This window comes from Cygnus olor, chromosome 8 (genome assembly GCF_009769625.2).
Source record: "Cygnus olor isolate bCygOlo1 chromosome 8, bCygOlo1.pri.v2, whole genome shotgun sequence".
NCBI lineage: Eukaryota > Metazoa > Chordata > Aves > Anseriformes > Anatidae > Cygnus > Cygnus olor.
Window position 1 is genome coordinate 21875489 of NC_049176.1, and position 17553 is coordinate 21893041.

A 17553-nucleotide genomic window follows, 5' to 3' on the forward strand; every position below is an offset into this window, starting at 1 on the left:
TTATTTAGTAAAGGTTGCAGTCTGGCTTTTAAACAGATGACTCCCTAGGAAGAGAAAAAGGGCATACATAGTTCATAGGAGGAAATTTTTCATCTTCCAACTGGAGTCTTTCACGGAATTGGCTTAAAGCAGTCCATTGGTTTTCTGTCCTTGGAGGTTGCTAGAGTTGCATAATTCCTGACAATTATTTTAGAAATAAATTCAATGTTAAGGTAGCAGAGCCTTTCAAAATGTACTATGCTGGAATTACCTTTTTTTTTTTTTCCTTTATTATACCTGTTTTGGAGGTAAGGTAAGCAGGCAAAAGACCCTTCTGATGGATGATCCATACAGCACTATCAGCAAGCGTTTGCTTATTTGTTCTTCTTGTGCCTGGGGGATGAATAATGTAGTTGCAGTGCCTAGTGAAGGAGACCCCTCTGGTGTATTGCTTTCCTCAGGCTGTAAAGCTGGTCCAGATGTCTTTGGGGCCCTAATCAGGAATTACAGGGTGGAAAAAAAGATGAAGGTATAGAGCTGGAAACTACTTCCTTTTGCTATTAAATGTGAGAAAATAAGAAGTATCATCATGAGGTTAGGTGTCACCAGGGTACGTGGGGATTTGTGACTGGAGACAGATTTCCCTCTTTCCCTGCTTTGAACTCTCAGGTTTGAATTTCACTTGTGCTGATGGTGCTTGGAGTACCTATTTCTGCCAAATATGGCCATTCTTTATCAGGTGCAGTACTTACAAAATAAATATAGAGCAGATTTGGTATCCTTAGATCAGTTTGCACAGCCTATGAACAGTTTTAAAGGTTATCAAATACCAAGTTTTCCTGCTGTTGTTGGGAACTGCTCTACAGTTCCTTTTTTTTTTTTGATGCTTAGAACGTCATCTGATTTTAACCATTTGGGCTGAAATCTACGCTGGAAGGTGGGATCATGTTTCAAATTTATATTTTCCAAAAAAGAAATAAGCTATTAGTCTTTTCAATATCAACAAAAAAATCACAGCATCTTAAAAGTATTGTATTAGTTGTTAACAAAATATTCTCTGTATTTCTTGTTTTGGTCCTGGTTCTCTAAACCTTGTGCTTCCACATAGGATTAGTATTGTCAGGGAAGTTCCTTTGCTCACCACAGGAAAGGAAAGCTTAACTGAGGCTACATTATTAGTCACTGAAAAATCATTCTTTATGCATATGATTGGTGATGCGTGCTTCTACCACTGGGTTGCAAGGGTTAAGAAGTTTTCTTCACTGATATTGGTTCTGTGCATTTTTACAGTGCAGGGAAAATCACCAAGGGTGGGGTTTGTCTTAGACTAAAGGTTCTTCCTGGTGTCACTTAGGCAACCTGCAGAAAAAGGCTGTTAAACTTGTGTGCAGAAGAGTAAATGGGAGTGAGGAAAAATGGACACAGGCTTTAGGGGGCGGGCACATAGTCTATGCACGGACAGGGCTGAGGAGCCCAGGGGGCCTCAGTTCTGCCCCTGCTGAACTTGGCCTTACAATCTTTTTTTTTTTCTTTTCTAGCTATTTAAATAGTCTAAAAATTAATGCTTTCTTCAGTAAATTCCATCATTGAAGAGGTTAAAGCGGAAAATCCTAAGGAAAGGGTGCAACATTATGTGCTTGTTTGTCTAGTACTCGCATCCTCGCTCAGTAATCCTGAGCGGTATTTTTTAACCCTGGAAGAAAACCTTTCCTCCTTCCGTTTCGGTTGATCCATTGCATATGACTTTTTTCATCAATTCCTTCTTGTTTTGTGAGTTCCAGCAGAATCGCTTTACATCAGCTGAACTTTTGTAGCTGTCCATATGTCTTTACTTCGTCCAAGGTAAATGCGGGGCGTTTGACCCTTTTTCATTGCAGGGTAAGTCGTTTTACCTGGCCTTTGCTACAGATGAAGAACCCAAATGTGGACAGTGACCAAGGCTTAGTTTGGTTTGAGGCCCTAGTTCCGCTGAGACCCAACTGCACCGGACAGAATGAAATGTATCGGGGTGGTCTGAGCCGTTCTTGATAAGACTTCTCTCCCCCGAGTATCACACCACTTTTCTTTGACAAACACAAACGTTTTGCATAAAACAGCTGCAACTGAACTTTCTGCCTTCCCTCCTGTATTTGCATTACGGGTTAAATGCAGAGAGAACGAGGGCTGCGTGTGGCCCATCTTTTTCAAAAGTTTAAATTAATATTCCAGTTTTGTTGGCAAAGTTATTTGTACTGCGCTTTAAATAGGTAGATGCTAAAGGAATAGAACTTAAGTCACGGTGCAGTCATTTACAGTGGTCTGGAAGGATAAAACCAGCGTGCCAAGTCAATTCTTGTCTTATTGATTTCAGATTTGAAGCATAAGGGAAAAATTTTGCACATTTTGCTTGCATATAGCTACATGGTTACAGATGTAAAATGCAGATTGAAAACTTGATTGATGTTGTGCACTGTGCCTTATGGCTTTTTGGGTGGTCTGTATGGAGTTTCTAGACATTTGACAATGCATTTCTCACTTGCTGCCTGTTAGACGGATTTCTCTTGGATGCTTGGGAGAAATTTCCATGTTAATGCCAGCATTGAATTTGGCACAGGGTTTGCATCATTTATAGAAATTGCTATGCTTGGCTGTACTTCTGTTCACATAACCATCATTACATGCTTTGTTATGAAACTGTTGTCGGTTATTAAATTGTTATTCAATGCTGATCTTCCTGGAAATGGAGACATGCATTTCTGACCTAAGGAGACCTCTTGATTTTATGGGCATATGGTGAAACTTATTTCCAGTGCTCATTCATTTCTGTGCCTCTGTATAGCGCCGTACCACTTTGCCAGCTGAGATCTGTAGCTTCCTAGCACAAATGACAAAGTGGTCCTTAGATCTCCTCCTTGTTACTGTTGCTTTTATCCCTTATCAGATCAGCCTCGTGGGCTGAGAAGGTGAAGTCTTGTTCAGATTGTTCCATGGTGTTCTTCTAGTGGAGGCAAAGTGAGTTCCTTATTCCATTTATTCATTTTATTTTTTTTAATTCCAGCCAGCACAGCTGCATAAATGCCTTGTCTGGAGACTGGTGGGAAATGCCATTTCTCGGAGCAGTATGAAACCCTGCCAAGCATGGTGAAGTCAAAAGCGAAATGACCATGCCACAAACACAGGCAGCTTTTGGGTTCATTATAGCCAAGAACATCTCTGTGGCTTGCCCAAAACTAGTGTGGGTCAGGAGATATTACAGCAGCTTTTTTTTCTTTCCTCTTTGATTCTTTATCCCACTGCATGAAAAAGAGGAGGAATATTGGTGCGTGTCAGCTGGTTAACATAGTGAGCAAGGCTTTAAATGAAGGTGGCAGGAGGTGGCACAAGCGGTAAGGCTCCTGTAGCCTGTATTTTCATGGGAGGGAAGGGTAGGAGTGGGGTTGCCCCCTTCCCCTAACAGCGAGCTGCGTGATCAGCTCAGTGCATCCCCTGTGGTCATCACACCCTGACCGCGCTGTGTGTTAGACCCAGTTGTACTTCGGTTTAGTAGGTCTGTGTTTTATTGTGTTTTAAACTGAATGTGTAGCCCCAGACAAGAATTGCCTTTTCCTGCAGCTGTGCTATGTGCGTTTTGGCTTTCTCCAGTTATTTAGGTTTTTATCTGTCTCTTGCGATTCCGGACCGCTTCCAGCCAGCACGTGGGCTGCACCACCATGCGCTGCAGTGACTTTTGTCCCTGGTGCTCCTAGTGAGAGAGCTAAACGACACTGGAAGTCTGTAATGACTGATTTATGCTAAAAAGGAAGCCAATTTTGAATCCATAATCTTGAAGCTCTTAGTGTCTTTCTGGGAGGAGCAGCATGAGATGGAGGCTCCTTTTGCAGCCAGTAGGGATGCCGTGACTTCCAGAAGTCCCCATGAGTGAGGTGGCTGTGGTGACGGCAGCGTTTCTCTGCCTGCCCTAATTTGCACAATTCACCAGGCAGTGAGAGGAGGGGACATAGATGCTTCTGGCTTCGATGTTACAGCCTGAAAGGACGATTTACATCCTACTTTATTTTGGAAAGTGACTTTTCCAGGAGAGATGAGATACCTTTTACAAGATTGCTTTCTATCTCTGCTAGTAATCATTACCGAACACCACAAGTAAAAACTTCAAACCTAGGAAAGGTGAAGAGCCTGTGACAAACAGAAGGTAAATCTTACGAAACATTGTAATGGAGGTTTGTCATCTGTGGCCCGTAGTGTTCAGTACACCTGTGTTTTCTGGTGCTTTGATTGCAAGGCTCCTAAAAAGCTGAGTTAGTAGAAACCCAGGATGTTGTGCTGGTTATGAGGTGATGCATCTCTTATTGCGTTTCCTCTTGTTGTATTTCCTGTTGGGAAGGATGGAATGTTAGCTGGAGCGGGGCAAGGATGACAGCAGGTTGGTCACTGGCTGTAGGTGCTGTAAAATAAATAAATCTATGTTGCCATTTGCTCAGCATGGATGTTTTTGGAAGGAGGAAGGGTTAATAAAAATTGAAAGCATGATTTTTCCCAGACCTCTCTCTGCATGGTCTTACATGTAGAGGGAATAAGGGTGGACAGGAGATAACTTCTTGTGGAAGTCAGGAGGAGAGCAGGGGCACACAGGGGCAGCGCAGCTTTCAGTAGGCAGGGGGTGGAGGAGGGATGATGTATGGGTGTGCTTCTAACACCGCGTGCAGTGGGGAGGGACGGGACAGGGGGTGGCATGCTGGGTGCTGGCAGAGAACTGACAGTGCATGCCAAGATCTCGTGCACGCCTCCTTCAGCTTCTGTTAGATCAGTTACGTGAAAAGCGATTCTTCCCTTGACTCAGGAGTGAAATCTTAATGGATATAAAACCAGTGGCAAAGTTTGTACTGACCTGCCTGGTGCAGTCATTTTATCTCAGGTACATATTTAGGCTTTCCTGTTCCATTGGTAAGTGATGGTGTGAGGAGCTTGTTTGTGATCTTGTGTAAAATTCTGCAGCAGAAACTCTAGTGGCGTTTTGTGAGGAAGGCAAACTTCATTTCCACTGCGCTCTTTCTAAAAGACTATGAGAAATCTTTTGCTTATTGATTGTGTTGTTTTTTTTAATACATGCTGGTAGTTGAGCTCGTGATGGATTATCCTTTACTTTTGTGTTTGCATTGTTTGTTCTCCTATCGTAGAGAGACCCAGTGGGTTTCTCAGTGTGAGTTAGGCCCCTGAGCATAACCCAATGCAAGCAGGACACTACACCTGTTAGTTTTTCTTGTGTGTCTTATGTGAATTCTAAGTTTTCTTTTTTTTTTTGTTTCAAGTGTTAGATTTACAAGACAATGTATTCAAAGATGCTGAATGCGAAGCTTCCTTCATATGGTACTTACAGGAACTAAGTTTTCACTCTTATCTCTAAATTTTTTGTTTGAGTCTCTGACACTGTGGCTTTGCAGTTTCCTGTTGAACAGCATCACCTGAACTTGAAGCATTTTGCCCCCGAGTGACTCGGTATAAAGGGCTGCTAGATTATGAAGTTGTGGGTTGGAATAGACAAAGAATTGAGAAAAACTTGAAAGCTCTACCACATCAGGACCTAGGAGGATTGTTTGTTTTACAGATTATGGGCATTGCTTTGCTTTTTTGATTACAAAAGTATCTCAGTTAATTCTACTTCTAAGTTAATCATGGCCCACATGCTTTAGTATTTACTGGACATTCAGAAATGATAGTTTGGGAATACCTTTAAGTAACAATAATCTATGATAACAGCTGCTAGCAACTGGAAATTATAATTTTCAGTTAGAAATATTTTTTATGCTATTTTCAGTTAGAAATAATTATTGCCCTTCTGCGACGTTATGGTTTTGGTGCCTTTTGCAGAGGAGATGCTTGCAGTTTTTATGATATTGTGTCCCTTTCTTTTGTTTTCCAGAATACGACAAACTGGGCTTTCTCCTGAACCTGGACTCGAAATTGTAAGTAAACTGTAGGACTCTTCTTTGTTCCTGTAGTTACAAATTTGTATTGCAAGCGATTTTTATGTCACTTGGGCAGTTGGCTCACTAACTGTATACTCCTACCTGGGACGGTCAAGTCCTGCAGTAACCTAGCAGTTGCTTTACACTAGGCTTTACTGACTGGCTTGGATTGTGGTTCACTGTCTTTAATTCCTTAATGACTGATCAAGAGGCTATAAATGTCCACCTGACGCCATGCTTGTCAGTCTGCTCTAGATGTCGCATCCTAGTTATCCGTCTTCCAAATGAGGAGAAATGCATTAAACATTTGAAAGCAGAAGGAATGTCAATCTGCAATTTACTGGGAGGTTTAGAAGTTTTACTTCCACTTTTCTCTTTAAGAATGGATACTACTGTCTTTGTAAACTGGAGTGGAAAGAACCTCAGTACGAGATGGGAGCTGTGACCATTTTCTATGTCAGAAGAACAACAAAGTGCCAATGGAGAATGGATATTCATCACACTTTTTGCCATAATTGGTCAAATTGAGACTGAACTTTGTAACACTAGGGGTCACTAGTGACTCTGTTTCTGAGGTCAACAGCCTAGGGGAAACTTTGGTATTAGGAGCAAAAAGACTACTAAAAACCTTCTGTTTCTACTACTTAAAAAGACATTGAAGCAATCCAGTAGCTTTGAGTGACTTGAGGATGCATCCCCCATCCAATGCATCACGTTAATTAAAAAAAATAAATCAGTGTTTTAAGAGGCTTCAATGTACTCATTGGGTGTAACGTTAAGGTTTTGAGTTTAGACTTGCTGAACAGCTTGTGAACATCCATAATGAAATAAAAGCCTTACAACTGTGCTGGAGACTGTTGTTCGCAGTAAGTGAGAAGATCTCTAGGTAGGAGCTGCTTTTACAGAAGCAGGTGAGTATATAAATTACTGTAGGTGAGCGTATCAGGCGGGATAGTGCTGTAGAAAAACATATGGGGGGAAAAAAAAAGGAATACTGATTTTGTAAAGGGTCTGTATCTCATTCAGTGTGCAAGAAGTATGACATAATTTATTCCATGAATCAAGGATAGGGTTTCTTTTTGGTTATGTAACGTTCTGTGCTTTATTTGTTGCATACCCATGGTGGCTTTGCAGTTCCCATTTCTATATTAAATTTTCTGTATTGGGACATCCTTGTGATTTAGAGAGCCTTACAGCGCTGTGGATGAGATGATATATTATCTTCAGTTAATACACAGATGCTAAAGCGGAGAGATTAGTCCAAAATTGTGAAGCAGGTAGGTAATTTCTGAATGAACATCTTGGTGCTAGTGAAGAGAAAAATAATTTCATGTTTTTTAGTAGTCTAATTTATTTTTTTAAATTTATTTAATTTTTGTCATGACTGATGTATTGAAAATGTAGCTCACTGGCTGTGCACTTTTGGCATAGCAGCTTCGGATGCCAGCCTGTCTAAACCACTGCTTCAGTCTTGTTCTTCCTATCCTTCCTTCTGTGCTCACTGTCCTTTTGTTTGTTGCTTTTAGCAAGTCTCCATTGAACCTTCCTTCATTTCATACCTGTGTTACATTCTTTTTTCTCTTATTTGCTGACTTACCTGTTTGGGTTACACCTCTCTGAGACACAGCCTGTGAAGTTTTTACCTGCTGGAGGGCTTCCAAAGCCCTAAACATTTCTATGTAAAATTCCTCTTGATAAAAATTCTCCATTATCTTTAATAAAAAAACACTTGTTGACTAGTCAAAAGATATTTATATAGCACTATAAAAATGCGTGTTTGCTTTGAAAGTAGACCAGCCATAAGTTTAGCTTCTGGAAAAGCATGAAAAAATAAAAATCAGCATGGTTAAAATAAATACAATGAGGTTAGGTTAAGGTGCAAAGAAAGCAAGTATATCGGTAGGTGAAATCACGTGGCTGGCTTTTGTGTTTTTTTGTTTGTTTTTTTAACTGTAATAGTCCTTCCTTGGTTCTGTTTTTTTCCCTTGTTTGTTTATTTTTCCTCTTTGAAAGTAAAGGTAGCCCTGCTTTGAGGTGGACCTGCAGACTTGCAGAGTTGCCTTCCAGCCTGAATTATTATTCTGTTTTTTTCAATAGCAAGAGAGCTAGAGAAAAGCTGAAAATCCCATAAAACATACGAAATAAATGTTGAAAGAAAAATGGGTGTTGGAAGATGAAGCCTAAAGGAATTTGCTGCTGTTCCACAAGTTCACCATGTGGTCAGGATACCAAATGTGTTTTTTAAGTACTTTCTGTGAATTCAGTGGAATTTAATGGTTAAAAATGTCTAGTGCTTCTGCAACTCTTTATCAAGATGTTAGTATTGCAGAAGGACTTTCTGGTTTAAAAAAAATACTTGCTCAGAGAGTTAAGAGGGATAATAAGTTCTGTGCTGATGACTTTTTTGGCAGAAATAATTTAATTATGTCTGTTTTGATATAATCGTCCTGGTGGAATTTTGCCATAGATCATAACTTTATAGAGTGCACTTAATTGACAGCGTGTGAGAACGTTGTGTGACATGAAGCACTTGGGGCAACAATTAGTTTTCTCTTTTTTTAATCTTTAATCTTTCATTTGTTCAAAATCTGTTGCTGGCTGTGTTACTTAATATCATTTAAACTAATGGCGTGGAGGAGTAACACTTTCTACAAAGGCATAGTTGCAATAAAACTTAAGTGCTCTGACATGAATTTTAAATTACATTGTACAGAGTATTTAGCAGGAATTAATAGAAATGTATCCGTTTGCCTTTGCATCTTTCCTTTTTTTGTTTACTACTTTATCATCCTCTACCTTGTAGGTACCCAAGGCATGTTACTTATTTTGTTGTGGTTACAGCAATGTAACGATTCTATTCACTGGCTCTCTTTGAGTTCATGGAAGTGGTAAGGAAGCTGCATTTGTTCTCTTTGGAAAGAAAATGTCAGAAATACACGTGTGTTCTCTGTGGGAATTTTATGGCTGATGCATTCCTTGCTATGGCATTAAGGAGACTGCAATGGCCAGAATTCTCACCTGGAAGGGGATGGAAAGTTTTTAAGGTACTGCACAGGTGTTGTTGCTCTGAGCTTGTCAGAAAGTCAAGACAGAAGACACTTGCTTTCTGCTGCCTGTGCTTAGGCTAGCTCTTCTCTGGAAGCTCCTTTAGCTTCTAAAAATGAAGATGGTACCCAGATATAGGGACTGTTAATGAGCTACAGGGTGAATAGAAAGCTGAGGACATCTGCAGGCAGTAAAGTTACTGAATTAGCTGTTTTTCATAGTCAAAACAAGACCTGAATCTCCTCAGGACTAGCTTACTGAAAAAGATCTGTTCCAAAAGCAATTTATCTTTTAGTTATGTTTGTACCAACCATAATATAATTACCAAAGTTAGAATACCAAAACAAGATATGCCCAAAGTCTGTAAACAGGCTGGTTGCATCAGTTTCTCCCAGGTAAAGTGGCTTCCCAAGCAGCAGAGATATGTACAACTTTTAAAGCTTTAAGAATAAAATCCAACATTCACTGGTTATGTAGAAAAGTATATTTATACAAAAAATACGATACAATTCATAGGTCTTAATCCTTTTAGGGGTGAATAGTTCCTGAACAACTTAAGGCCATCAGTCATGTTAGTGACTCAGCCAGCGGATTACTAGGTGCCACCAAGATTTGCAGTTGCTTTCTAACGTCTGTGCTTGGCAAAAGGGTTGCGTGCTTTTATTACTATTAAATATTTATATTGTAGTAATTCTTTGAGGCTGGCCAGGTCCTAGAAATGAGTCTCATTCACTACAGATTGAGTCATTCTCAGAGCAGAATCTCTATTTGCATGGAGTGAAAGGAGAGTTCTGCACAAGGATCAGCGTATGGTCATGTAGTTAATTATAGAGTGTGTCTTAATGCATATTTAGCGAGGCCCAGCTTAATGTTGTGTGGTCCTTTTTAGTTTGTCAGTTACTACTTTGTGCTCGGTTTAGTTACCATAATGATTACTTGGAGTTACACGTTAGAAGTGAAGATTTGCTTGCCTTGTACACGTGAAAAGCTCCTTTTTAGTAACAGCCAGTGTGACTTGGGGTGGGTCCCTTGCATTGTCTCCCTTACGCTTCTGTACTTGCTTTCCTTACCTTGCCTGCCTGCCGTTTTACGACATGTGAGATGGAAGCTGATGTCTGGTCAAACTGCTACTTGTGTCCTCAATTCAAACTCATCCTTCAAAAGCTATTTGGAAGATACTTTAGCTGCTGGATCGATGACATTATGCTTCTAAACAACAGCCATCACCCAAGGCAGGCTTTTATCTGGCTGTTCTCTTCACCTGCTGCCAGTCAGCTCTAAACCTTCATGGTAGCTGATGAATGATGGAGGAGGTGTCACAGGGTTTGACTTTGTCTGGGGAAGAGCAACTCCCTGATAAAGTCTTGCAACTGTTAGGAGATGTGCTTGAGCTTTCTGCCAGCATTTGGAACTGCTGGAAGTAAAATTCTTCACTTAATAAGACAATGGTATAATAATGTGTTAATTTGAGAGAGAAAGTTCATTTTTTTAATAGGTAGAATCACAGGCAAGAAAATTACTACTTCTTTCAATCAGAAAAAATGACTGAGACATCATTATGGTTGACCACAATAACGTAAAACGAACATAATTAATATACTGTGTTTATACAAGATATGGTATACATTTTATATAATTCTTCTAGATAATTAAAATAAGGAATATTTTTTCCAGTGTGCTCTGTGCTTTGCTAGGTATCTTGTTACATGTTATTACATCTATTTACATGTTTTTCCAATATTATAAATGCGGGAGATGCAACAGAGATTTTTGAGTTCTTGTTATAATTTCAAGGTTCGCTTTAAAAATAAAGGACAACAAAATGAGTCTTTGTAAAAATAAATAAATAAATAAAATAAATGGAAAGCCAAAGATAATAACCTTCACCCTGCAAGCTCAAACGAAACTTGATCTAGTCTTTGAAAAGACTGTAAAAATGGAGGGAGTTTTGGGCTAGGGAAACACAGATTGGATTACTTCTGTTTGTTGAAATTTCTTTCCTTCAGAGCTTTAATAATGAAGAACTGAAATGGAGCCCCTTCCCCTCGTTTTGTTTCTGGAGTAGGAGGTTGCTTTGAAGCTACGTGTGTGTCTATGTGTGGTACTTTGCCATTAAGCACTGTAAAAATAAGCAATCAACGTGTTGGAATGCTGGGCTTTCCTTGTGCCTGCTGCTGGGGGGTTTCTTTGTGCCCTGTTCCCCTTCCCACTTGTCTTTCTGTATTTCTACAGCACTGGGTGGGAGGAAGAGTAAAGTGAGAAGTCACAGGGATGTCCCGTCCTGCCTAGGCAGGAGTGAGAGTGCACGTCTCGATGTCGCTTTTTCTGAAAGGTTATTTCAAGGCTTGACATACTTTATATCATTGGTATGTTCCTGACACTCAATTATTTGTTTCTTCTTCATTTTGGATTTTTCCTTTGACTTTTAATTCACGTCCTTCTACTTAATCTCTTCCAATCTGCACTTATTGTTTGAGCACTTCAGGTATTTAAAAATGAATCCTAGCTATTCACAGTGCTTCAGGTATTGGGCTGTTTGTTGTTCATCTCATTAAACCTCCCACGTGTGGTTGGGATGCAGTTGCTATCCCAGTTCTTTGTTTTGTTCTTCCTAGCTCTTTTCATATTTTTTCCCAATTTTGGTATTTTGGAATTCTCATAAAGGTTCCTAATGCGAGTCTTTTATCTAACTTTGGGATTCTTGTGTTAGACACAACATCAGGAGATGAAGAAAATAAAGATTGTAGAAGTCAGAATTTCTGGATAATTAGATATAACTGAATCATTCCTTGATTTGTTGTATGCAAACAAAGATAAAAAATTAAGTTTGGTGCTTTTAAAAGGGTCAGTTTCCTGAAGCTGGAAGTAATTATGAATCAAACTATGTGGGAAAAGAATGTAAAGCAAAAAATATGAATGGCTGGGCATTGTTTAAAGCAGTTTTATGCTGTTTGCCCCACTAAGTTCAGTTTCATAAGAAAGAAAGAAAAATGTTCCTGGAAAACCAGTTTTACCTACAGGATAAGTGAAAACAATGTTAGTGTGTTTATAGAAAAGGTAGAACAGTGAATGCAGGGGGTCTTGTTCTGTTTGGATGAAAAAATATGCTTTTCTCAGCAACAACAATTCAAGCAAGTGCGTGTTCTTTGGAATTGTTATGTCTGGGCAACGTTCTTCTAATTTTTAAATAGTAGCTGAGGACTTTCTGGAAAGCTAGGGATGACTAATAAATCTTCAAATGCTAGGGGAACTCCATACTACTGGTCGAAAGTTGATATATTTTAAATGCAAAAAGGGATGAGACTGTAAGCTTTTCAGCCCGTTTTTTTGATTCTGAGCACAATAACAATAGCCAGTATGGATTTCCACCAGTAAATAAATTGAAATGCTTGTAGTTCAAACTAGCGTGCATTTTTGTGTTAGATGGGTTTGTTCTTCAGGTGAGCATCTATGAAGGTGTCAGCATGCATGAGTTTGGTTTCTTTCTTGATACATTCATCTTGGGACTGGGTTTGTACATCTTCTTTTATAAGACAGACTGGTTGTTATAAAAACTGGAAGCCTACGAAGAAAAGGCTCTGTTCTCTTTTTCCTTCCATATCTATAAGGCGGAACGCTTTTGTTTGTATTTGTCAATGCAGTAGCATTAGCCTAACTGAACGTAATTTGTTTTTCAGGGTGAATGTGATTACAGCTACTAACTTAAAAAATTTCTGTTTACTGTTGTTTGAGCAAGCATTTTTTTGAGTTGTTGCCCTCCCAGAAGGGTAAACTAACTTTAGTAGCAAAACCCAATTCAGAAACTTCCTATAAGCACATAAATTACTGGGAGCCTTCGTGTTCCTTTATCATCTTGGGATAAGAGAATGCAAAAAGCCACGCTTCATATTCTACCTTCAGAAAACTCTTCTAAAAGTCAGAGATTAGGCCAACTAAAGAAATTACTTTTGGCTAGCTTCTGCCCTGGTGAACTATTTTTAAATTTATGGTTACTGAATATTCTCCTCCTAAGACCTTCCTGATCCCTGAATATGTTATGGAAATTGAATAAATGCATGTCACTGTGATGGATTGGGCTATCTAAGCATAGATCATTCCCAGAACTTCAGTTTAAGAGGTTAGAAATGCTGTGTTGAGGCCATTAAGGGAACGTCTCATTCAAATTCTAATTGGTTATGCAGTTTATTGCAAGGACTAGATGTTCTGTGGTATCGTGGCGTTTGATATGGATCTATGCTAAAACATTGGCATTCATCGCTGTATTCTTGATACTGGTCTTAAGGAACAATGTGAAAAACAGGTGTTTTGTTGCTGCCTGTCCTGAATCAAAGCAGTTGTGGGCTTATCATTAAACTGATGCAGGAGTTGCCTCTGTTGGAAACCCCTCAGTCATGTACGTGACCACCAAGCATCATCTCTCCTGCGTATGCGGGGCTTAACACAATCCCTTCTTGCAGGCCAGCACTGTTCCACCCCCGAAGAGCTCTACTTCCCTTTTGTTTGCCCATGGAAATACTTTAAGGAATCCTCGTATGCCCTCCCTGAAGAATTGAATGTATTCCATCAAGGGAACATTACAGTGTTTATCGAGCCTGCCTCTGAAGCATGTCTCTTACTCAGAAAAACACTCGTGCTGTGGTATCTAGACACAGTTTAGTTGTCAGCTCTTTATTTATCTTTTTGTGTAAGTGGCAGCGAGGAGGTTTTATGAATGGGGTGTATGGGAAGAGACAGCTTACTTTACTCAATCTGCCTCTGTATTTGTCTTCTGCATTGCTGTAATGTGACCAGATATGTCAAGGCCGTGCTGTGTTTATGTGCTAAAAATGCCAGAAATAAACGTTAAGAATATATATAGTGCGTGTGTATATATGTGTGTGTATAAGAATATATATATATATATCAAGGCAAGGAAGAGTTTGGTGGAATGAACTCATACAGATTTCTTGCATGCTGGTGGAGGACAGCAAAGCTAAGACATACTTTTAACAGCCGTGGTTATAATATGTTAGGTAAAATAACATTTCATTTATGCTGAAAGAACTCAGGAAGCTCTGTTGCTGTGCTAGAGAAGAATTGCATAGCAGGAGAAGAGAGGCAGGTATTGAGTGCTGTGCTGTGAAACAAGGAGCATAGGCTCGAAGAACTCTAGGTAAGAGAGGCTGATGAAACACCATTAAATACAAGCCAAAGGTGCATTATTTGTTCTGTTTCCAGTCTTACAGAAACATGACACTGTCTTGCTTAGTAAAAATCTCTTTATTTTGCTGTTTAAAGTTCTTCAAGGTTTGAAGGACCTAGGACCAGAGTAAGTTCGGATCATGTTGATCAACTTAGAATATGCTCTTTCTTTGGGAAGCATGACGTTGCTGCTAGCATCCTTGACAAATCAGTGCTGGAGAAGTACCCTGAAGGACCCTGACCCTGACAAGGGCTGGTGGGGGAGTTGATGTTGTGTGGTGCTCAAGGCACTGAACCAGACATGTTGAAAGCTACCTTGCAGCAGGAAGGTTACTCACAACCGTGTTTGATGCGCCACATCAGGGCGGGAGTCGTGAGCTGTTGTTGCTGTAGGATCCTTTTAATGTTACGGATATTTGAGTTGGATTGTGAAGCTCAGATGAGATTTTCTCTAGTTGCTTTTGGGAAACCCAAACGTTAACTTCTATGGCATGCTTTGTCCTCTCACGTTACACAGAAGCACGTGGGATTCTTCCTCAGCTCACGGCAGAAATGAGCTCAGGCACAAACACTGCTGCTGACAGCCCCAGGTCTGTTCTCAGCAGGGAGAATCAGGACCACAAAGGGAGAGGCAGAAAACTGCCAGAATGTGTAGGGGCTCTTTCTTTCTTTCTTGTCTGCCATGCGATCTGTTCCAGCTGGTTGATGGAGGACAAACTGAAAAGCCAAGAAACAAAATGTTTATGATATGCATATTGAATGCATTTGGATACTCCGATCCATACAGGATTCAAAGCTGTGTTTTATTATCACGGAACTCAGGCTTTTGTGAATTTGTGAAGTGTTGCCTGTTTGAGTTAACAAAGAGAGGAGAGGACCTGTTCCACTGGAAAGTGAAACCTATTTCAGTGCTCAGCCTTGAAGCTTGCCTTAACCGGTACACCAAACGTCTTGGAAAAGCACTTGGGCGTATACTTTTTTGGAGAGCCCTGACCAGCCGATTCCTCTAGGACTGATGCTCAGTAAAGGCAAGGGTGATACAAGAAGAGGGGAGGTCAGATTAACCAGGCTGCGCGCAGTTCCTTCTGAGACAGACTTCATCCTGTTCTCTGACTCATTGCTGTTACATGTGGCAGTTGGGATGCTGGCTGGATTGCCTTTTCAGACAAGCAGATGCTCTTTGAAGTTTAAAAAAAAATAAAAATAGTCTGACCAGAAGAACATTCATTAGAGTAGTGCATGGAGTACAGAGGAGAGGTTTACATCTGGGTGGCTCTGCAGCTTCTCGTTGTTAACAGTACTGGCTATTCTTAATTATTTACCCTAAAGCAGGTTGGATTTTGTTACATGAGGGCACGTTGAGTGCCAGTATCAGCTTCTCCAGGTCAGCGTTACCTTCTGTATTTCCAGCAAGGTTTCTGGAGGAAACATTTTCCCAGCAATTTGTAGCTTTCCTCTTCTGAAGACTTCAGCATGGTACCTATTAGATTACTTGGTGTGAGTTCAAATCCGTGGCATCTGTCTTTAATATAGGTCAGTGAAGACAGCGTTTTTTGAATTCTTACTACAAAAAGAGGAGTGCAAAAAAAATTCAGGGCCTCATGACTGTGTACAGCATTTTGTAACACTACCGCTAAACCACATTCCCCAATTGTGAGGTCGTCTGTTCGTGCCATCTAAAGTAATTTATTCACTGACCAACTTTTTCCCTCTCCATTTCAGTCCAGCCTGGGAGAGGGGAGAAAGAAAGTTCTTTCTTTTTCTTTGGTTAAGAGGAATTGATTCGTTATTCCATCTCAGGCTGTCCAGATCATTCAAAGAAAAGTTTAGAGGGCAACCTTTGTCACCCTTAACCTGCAGAGTCACCTGAGAAAATGAAGAGGGAGAATATTGTGAACTGTTCTCGCTAAAGATTTACTATCAAGAAGCTGAGAGAGATTCTTCCAAGTGGGATTTATTCCCCTGAGGCTTGACCTCTGCCAATTGCCTATGAAATAGATGTGCTGCTGCAACATAAAGGACTAATATCCTGAACTTCCTTTGTGGGGAAAATACAAGTGGGCAGATCAAAGGTTCACCTGCCCCATGTCTTGTTGCAGAAAGTGCTCGGCAGAAGTGTTCGGGGAGGTGGTAAAACACGAGTGTGAAGCGATCCTTGCTCTCATGTTGCTCTTCGGTGTTGCTGCCCCAGAGGTGGAGGTGTTGGCAGACCTTGCTGGTGGCTTTGGATCCCAGCTCTGTTTTGGCTGCACTAGTGTGTTGGCATAACGAAATCTACTGATCAGATGCACATTATGTGACAGTAGGGCTTCCTTTTGTCAGTGTTTTACTATCTTTAGGTTAATTTTGGTTGATGTCCCTAATTCTGACAATATGGGAAGCAGTAAATAATCACTGTGGCATTTTCCAGACCATTCTGCTGTGCCAATGCGCTTTCAAACCTAGCTGAGCACTGTAAGTTTCTCTGCAATCAAGTATTCTGTAGACTGCTTGTGATCTTGGATGAAATGAACTACATTTTTCAGAAGTAAAATTTGGTGATTAAAACCTTAGTTTAACTGATTTTCTCACTTGGCAGTTAAAGCTGCTAACCACTGAAATTTGACATTCAAGTCTACTAAACTGTAGCATCCACAGACTTAAAACTGTGATTTCAGCTGTGATACTTCAGGAATTTTTAGTTAATCATTTTTTCAACTCTAGTCTTTGGGGGAATATATCTTTTGTTTTCAGAGGTACTGACTCCTACTCTGGGCAGGGGATTCCTGGATTCTAATTGGGTTGAGTTATTAATTCCCATCCCTTTAGCACTCGTTGGTCTTTCCTGGACCTACACTGCTGGTTTCATTACACTGCAAATAGAAAACCACTGTTCCTGGTCCAAAGAAAGCATTGTCTGCTTGTAGATGTAACAGATGAGGGGCGGTGATGAAGACCAAGGGTTACAGCAATAAAATTATGACATTTCAATCCATCTTCTTACATTCCTTCATTTGGACAAAAGTGGATGTGATATTTGAGCGTTCTATTTTCCATCAGACTTTTAATTGGCTCACTTTTTATGGCCATTGTGCAAGCCATGACTTTTGAGAGTTATTTAAATGGAGGATTGTATCAGTTAACTTTCTAAAGTTTTGCAAATTGCGTGTTTTAATATTAGGAAGCATTATCACTTCTGACTTTGGGGAGATGGAGACTCTACTCTTCAAACAGTTATTTCAGAAATAATGTAGGAATCCCTTTGCTTTGCTGTGAGAGTTTTCATGACTAAGGGAGTCCTAACACACTCCGTCTCCAGATAAGAGACTAAGCTCTGGTGTATCTTCTTTGACTCTTATCTGTAAGAACAGAACGATGATACTTATTCATCTGTCTTCTGAGGATGGAAAACCGTCATTTTGGA

At 40.1% G+C, this 17553-nt stretch overlaps 1 protein-coding gene across 10 annotated transcripts in view; it reads left to right on the forward strand.

The window, feature by feature from the left end:
* The window catches only part of ST3GAL3 (ST3 beta-galactoside alpha-2,3-sialyltransferase 3), a 180943-nt gene that overhangs the window by 47538 nt on the left and 115852 nt on the right, over positions 1-17553 (forward strand). For 9 of the 10 annotated variants that reach the window (XM_040564840.1, XM_040564837.1, XM_040564845.1 and 6 more), the window contains one exon: positions 5879-5921. In XM_040564840.1, the coding sequence (XP_040420774.1) occupies positions 5879-5921 (43 nt within the window). Of the gene's footprint in view, positions 1-5878; positions 5922-8727; positions 8813-17553 lie in introns of all 10 variants that reach the window. The other variant, XM_040564846.1, reaches the window with a different exon arrangement.